General features: G+C 40.8%; 1 protein-coding gene across 2 annotated transcripts in view; it reads left to right on the forward strand.

The window, feature by feature from the left end:
- FAM200B (family with sequence similarity 200 member B) overlaps positions 1–5,641 on the forward strand; it is a 38,963-nt gene extending 33,322 nt beyond the window's left edge. For both annotated transcript variants that reach the window (XM_026514459.4, XM_057309669.1), the window contains one exon: positions 4,876–5,641. In XM_026514459.4, coding sequence (XP_026370244.2) covers positions 4,876–4,981 — 106 coding nt within the window. In that variant the 3' untranslated portion in view covers positions 4,982–5,641. The remainder of the gene's footprint in view (positions 1–4,875) is intronic.
- The last annotated feature ends 359 nt before the right edge of the window (positions 5,642–6,000 follow it).

Raw genomic sequence — 6,000 nt, forward strand, 5'->3', positions numbered from 1 at the left:
GGCCTGGAGAGGTAGATATCCATAGTGTTACAGCATAACTTAAGTCTTTATGTTTTTACTCCTTGTCCCCTTAAGCAGACTGTCAACTTTATATGATACAGATTATGCAAAATTTCTATTTGTGAAACCATGGCACCCTACATGGCCATTCCTGAAACAGGCAGGTGGTGACACCCTGGCCCCCCTGTGCCTCAGTTTACCTCCTCTACTGCGGGGGGTGTCAGGTGAATGAGGGTGGCTCTCCTTACCTGTCCTCAGAACTTTCCAGGGACTTTGGACATGTCAGGCTTCCAGCCCGGCAGTCTGGAGTCATCATCTTGTTTCCTTCCAACCACATTCCTGAAAGGTGGGCAACTCGATCCCCATCAGCGATGCTGAAGGGGTTAAGCGATCTCCTAGTCACTCAGGGCTGGCTAGAGCCAGAAACAGAAGCCAAGTTTGTGTGTCAAGTTCTTGCTTTCCCCACTAAACCACACTGCCTCAAAATGTCACGGTGGTTCACACCACAGCAGATAAGGAAGGAATTTAAAGTACCTGATCTACTCTTTACTTTGTCTGGGCATTCTTCCAGCGATTGTTGAAAAGATTTATGTATAAGAGTTCTTTCCCCATTCCACTGACTGTCAAGAATAAAACCCTCTTTCACGCTCTGCCAGGTTTTCTTCCACTTTCATTGCCCCAGAAGGAATTTTACTGATCTCTCTCTTTTTTTTTAAAGATTTTATTTATTTATTTGACAGAGATAGAGACAGCCAGCGAGAGAGGGAACACAAGCAGGGGGAGTGGGAGAGGAAGAAGCAGGCTCATAGCAGAGGAGCCTGATGTGGGGCTCGAGCCCACAACGCCGGGATCACTTCCTGAGCCGAAGGCAGACGCTTAACCGCTGTGCCACCCAGGCGCCCCTACTGATCTCTTTTTTAAAACAACTTAGCTAAGAATATTGATGGACGATTTGCAAGAGATGATCCCCAACTGGCAACTATGGAGAATGATTTCATCTTTCTAGTAATAATGAGATACAAATATAATGAGGTGCAGTTTTCGCCTCAATATCTTGGACATACCTTAGCCAAAAATAGCAAAAAATTTTTTTTTCAAAGTGTTATTCAATGCTTGATGCCATTGTAAGTTTGTAAATTGCTTCAGGAGAACAATTTGACAATATGTATTAGGAATAATAAAAATATTCGCAATCTTTGGTCTAAGTCAGACCTTAAGGTACTTACGGTACTCGCTTTTAAAGAAACGATTCAGAATGTGGGCACAATCTATGTGCTCAAAGATTTTCATCAAAGCATTCTTTATAATACTGAATCCAAAGTGTGAGCATTGGGAGCTGGACCTAAATATCTAATGAGAAGTGAATGGTTACGTCAAAGGATTACATTTACTGGATGGAATAGAATGTAGATAATGTATGTAGATTATATCTCCATAAAACTGGGGGGGGGGCGGTGATAGGATAATCGTACAGCAATATGGAAAAATTCTTGTGAACAATTAAAGTGAAAAAATATGTAGAAAACAAACTTAAAGGCTTGCAGGCTCTAGTTTTGGCCAAAAACTCAGTACAATGATAATCTACAGAATTGGTGAGGGTATGAGAAAACAGACGTACTCACGTTATTTCAATAAGGACTCATTTTGTCAGTCAGGGTCAAGGAGAAAGGTCCAATCTCTCATCTTGGCCCAAATTCTGTGTCCAAAATGCATTGTCCCTCCTCCCCCAACACACCCCAGGACACAGAAGTGGGAATTCCAACCTCTGCTTGCTTAGGAATAATGGAGTAAAGGACTTTTAATCTGCAAAGGTTTAGAATGGAACAAACAGCTGTTTATATAAATCCAACTCATATTATTAATAGTTCTGTGGTAAGTTTGGGAACGACTTACATTTTTTATATTTAATTCATTTGCAACATTTTACAGAATTTAGCATATAAAAATAGCTGTTGCAATAGCCCTGTGATTCCAAATATATCAGACTTGGGATTTTTAGTTGAAAGTTATTTTTCAATAAGATAGCTACTTAGATTTTACTGAGTTTTTAGCCAGAAATGGAATGTTTAAGAGAATGAAGATTAAATTTTATACACTTATTCGATTTACTAGAATGAAGTATTTGAGAAGGTTTTGCTCATTTAAAGTCATTTGAAGTACTTTAAAAAGAAAATGTACCATTTGAAAAGATAAATTTAAAATAACTTAGCCCAAAATAACCTGAGTTAAAAATATTCAAGGAAATTTGAATAAGAATGAAGCTCCCTTACAAGTTATTATCAGGGGCACCTGCTGGTTCAGTCCGCAGAACATGTGACTCTGGATATCGGGCTGATGAGTTCAAGCCCCATGTTGGGCAGAGATTACTTGTAATAAAAGTTATTATCAGAGGTCCCTAATTTTTTTAAAGTAAGCTTTAGCCCCAACATGGGACTTGAACTCACAACCCTGACATCTAGAGTCACATCTCTAGCAACTGAGCCAGCCAGGCACTCCCCCCCGCCCCGGGTTTTAAATAGAAAAATATGATTCATAAATTAAATAGAGAAATGTATGGGGAAATCAAGTTTTTGAATTTATACGTTTAATAGCTAGAATTAATTTTTTAAGCCAAAGTAATTGCAAATAGTGTTTTTTTTCTTTGCATGAAAGCTGCCCTCAAGCACAACCTCACAGAGACAGGAAAAGTTTAAGTTAAAATGTGACAAATAAAGGCCTAGAACATGAACCCAGTCGTGAAAAGAAAAGGAAAAGAAAACTGTATGTTTCTATTCGTGCCTGATAATGGACATCAATGATGAAGTAGGTCTGAGGACATGAGCTCTATCAGGGGTTAGTTCTAGGAAGGGGAGTGAGAACTGGAAAAGGATGGAGACCCTCGTTATGTATAATGTGTTTCCTTCTGTAATATTTTATTTTTCTAAAAGAATAAACATAGGGGTGCGTGGGTGGCTCAGTCAGTTAAGCATGTAGCGCTTGATTTCAGCTCAGGTCAGGATCACAGTGTTGTAAGATCGAGCCCTGCGTTGGGCTCCATGCTCAGTACCGGATGTGCTGCTCTCCTTCTCCCTCTCCTTCTGCACCTCCGCGCTCTCTCTGTCCCTCTCTACAGTAAATAAACAAACCTTTAAAAAATCTTTTAAACTATAATAATCATAAATATACCCTTGTATTTGTTAATTATTTTGAATTAAAAAAATCAATTTTGAGTAAATCAAGTGAGATATTAACGGAATCAGAAGTGCAATTGTAGAAAATGTCCAGCAGGAGGAGCCCTAGCGCAAACGTGTGGGCTGCCTAAGATTCCTTTTATTTTATTTTGTTTTGTTTTAAAGATTTTACTTATTTATTTGAGAGAGAGAAAGAAAGAGAGAGAGCACGAGCCGTGGGCGGGGGGAGGAGAGAGGGAGAAGCAGACTCCCCGCTGATCAGGGAACCCAACAGGGGGCTTGATCCCAGGACCCCGAGACCATGACCTAAGCCAATGGGAGACGCTTAACAGGCTGAGCCACCCAGATGCCCCTCCTTTATTTTGTTTTTATTAAAAAAATATCTTTTGAGTTTAGTTGGCACACAATGTTAGATTAGTTTCTGGTGCACAGCATAGTCATTCAGTAGGCTTATATATTAAGCTGTACTCACAAGTGTAGTAGACTTATCTGTTACCAGGTAAGTCTATTACAGTATCATTGACTATATTCCCTATGTTGTGCCTTTTTTTTCTTGTGAGGTTTCACATATGAGAGAATCATATGGTATTTGTCTTTCTCAGTCTGACTTATTTCACTTAGGATAATACCCTCTAGGTCCATCTGGGTTGTTGAAAATGATAAAACTCTCATCCCTTCTTATGGCTGTGTAATATTCCTGTGTGTGTGTGTGTGTGTGTGTGTGTGTGTGTGTGTGTACGTACCACATCCTCCTTCTCCATTTGTCTATGGATGGACACTTAGGTTGCTTCTGTATCCTGGCAATTGTTAATAATGCTGCAATAAATATAAACAAAAAAGGGGTGACCAGCACTCAGTGGAGTCCAAAACCACGGGATAAATTTCCAAGCCAACATTAGACTGTTTCACGATTTTAAGAAATGTATCTTTTAATTGGTTTTTAAAAATTCAGTAATTTCTGTTTTAAAAAATCCAGTTAGTGATCAGACTCTTTCTGCTATGGACAGAGACCATTTTTTGGCCAGGTCCTCCCTCTCTCAGTGTCTTAATGTCAAGATAGGTTTTTCCTCACTAGTTAAACTCCAGTGATACAATGTCTGTCAGCAGGGAGGTTAGCTTAGCTACCTTTACGGTATGTTCATACGGTAAGGATTCGTCCGTAAGAAAGAATGAAGTAACTAATATGTACAATATGGATATATGTCCAAAATCTGATGTTAGGTGAAAAAAGTTGCAGATTCCATTTGTGCTTAGATAAAAGGGCACGTGAAGGTGTGTGTAGGTGTATACACAACTTAAGTATAGGGGTCACATTCCTCGAAAGCCGACTCAAACCGTCGACAATGATTCTCTGTGGAACGTAAGAATGGGGAGTCTATGGGGCGCCCGGGTGGCTCAGATGGTTAAGCGTCTGCCTTCAGCTCAGGTCATGATCCCAGGGTCCTCAGCGGGGAGTCTGCTTCTTCCTCTCCTCCTCCCCCCACTCATGCTTGCTCGGACTCTCTCTCTCCCCCTCTCTGAAATAAATTAATAAAATCTTAAAAAAAAAAAAAAGAAAGGATGGGGAGTCCAAGGCACTTTTACTTTTCACCTTATACTTTCTGTACTATTTCATTTTTTCCGCAGTGTGCGTGTCTGTATATTTTTGAAAGTAGGCGCCACACACCAATACTGAAATTTTCTTTCTTTCCTTTTTGATTTGCAGGGCAGCAGCATCTGCTCAAAGAGGAGTCCCACCTCTCTGGGCAGAACATGGTGCCAGCCATATCCTTCTTCTCTTAGTGGCTCTGGCTTCAGCTGTTCAAATGTAACTGGAAGCTCTGCTGTGTGGCCCTAACCAACCCCCCCCTCCCCCGAAGCCTGCCCTTTGCACATTCATCCTTCTTGTTCTGTGCATATCAGGTGATTCCATTGTTTCATGAAGCTTCCTGCTGGGAAAACGATGTCCTGAGAGGGGTTTTTAATGATACGGGTGCTCGGGATTTCAGAGATAAGAAATTCATTTTGGTCCTATTGAACAGGTTAACATTGCTGCATTAGAATTAAAGTGAGTTATTAGCTTCTTATTTCATAATGATACAAAGCATTGATACCCAGACTATTGCTGTATAAAAAATATTTTTAGGAAATTCTAATAGAACTAAATTTTGTATTTATTCTGCATTTTCCTTTATCCTCAGCGGGCCACACTGCGTGCTTATTGATAGCTTAAGATATATACACACTATATAAGTGTATACATATATATTTGGCACGCAAAGATTTATGCGTAGTGATGGTTGTTTAGGAGCGCCTGGGTGGCTCAGTCAGTTAAGTGTGACTTTGGCTCAAGTCATGATCTCAGGGTCCTGGGATTGAGCCCCTCCTCAGGCTCCCCGCTCAGTGGGGAGTCTGCTTCTCCCTCTTCCTTTCCCTCTGCCCCTCCCCCCACTCTTTCTGTCAAATAAATATATAATTTAATTTTTAAAAAAGTTGTTCATTTAATGGTTATATATAATGGGGGGAGGGGAGAAACTCACAATGTCCAATAATAGGGACATGTCTTCATATGGTTTGGTTTATCTGTAGGAATGGAATATCATTCAATTGGTAGAAGGCCACCTGAGCACTGTAGGCAGAAATTAGACGTACACTTCCATGGCATCTAGGGGCACCTGGGTGGCTTAGTTGGTTAAGCATCTGCCTTGGGCTCAGGTCATGATCCCAGGGTCCTGGGATCGAGCCCCATGTGTCAGGGCTCCTGCTCAGAGGGAAGTCTGCTTTTCCCTCTCCCTCTGTCCCTCCCCACTGTTCGTGCACTCCTTCTCATGTGCGCACTCTCTCTCTTAAA

The sequence above is a fragment of the Ursus arctos genome, unplaced genomic scaffold (assembly GCF_023065955.2).
Source record: "Ursus arctos isolate Adak ecotype North America unplaced genomic scaffold, UrsArc2.0 scaffold_9, whole genome shotgun sequence".
Taxonomy (NCBI): domain Eukaryota; kingdom Metazoa; phylum Chordata; class Mammalia; order Carnivora; family Ursidae; genus Ursus; species Ursus arctos.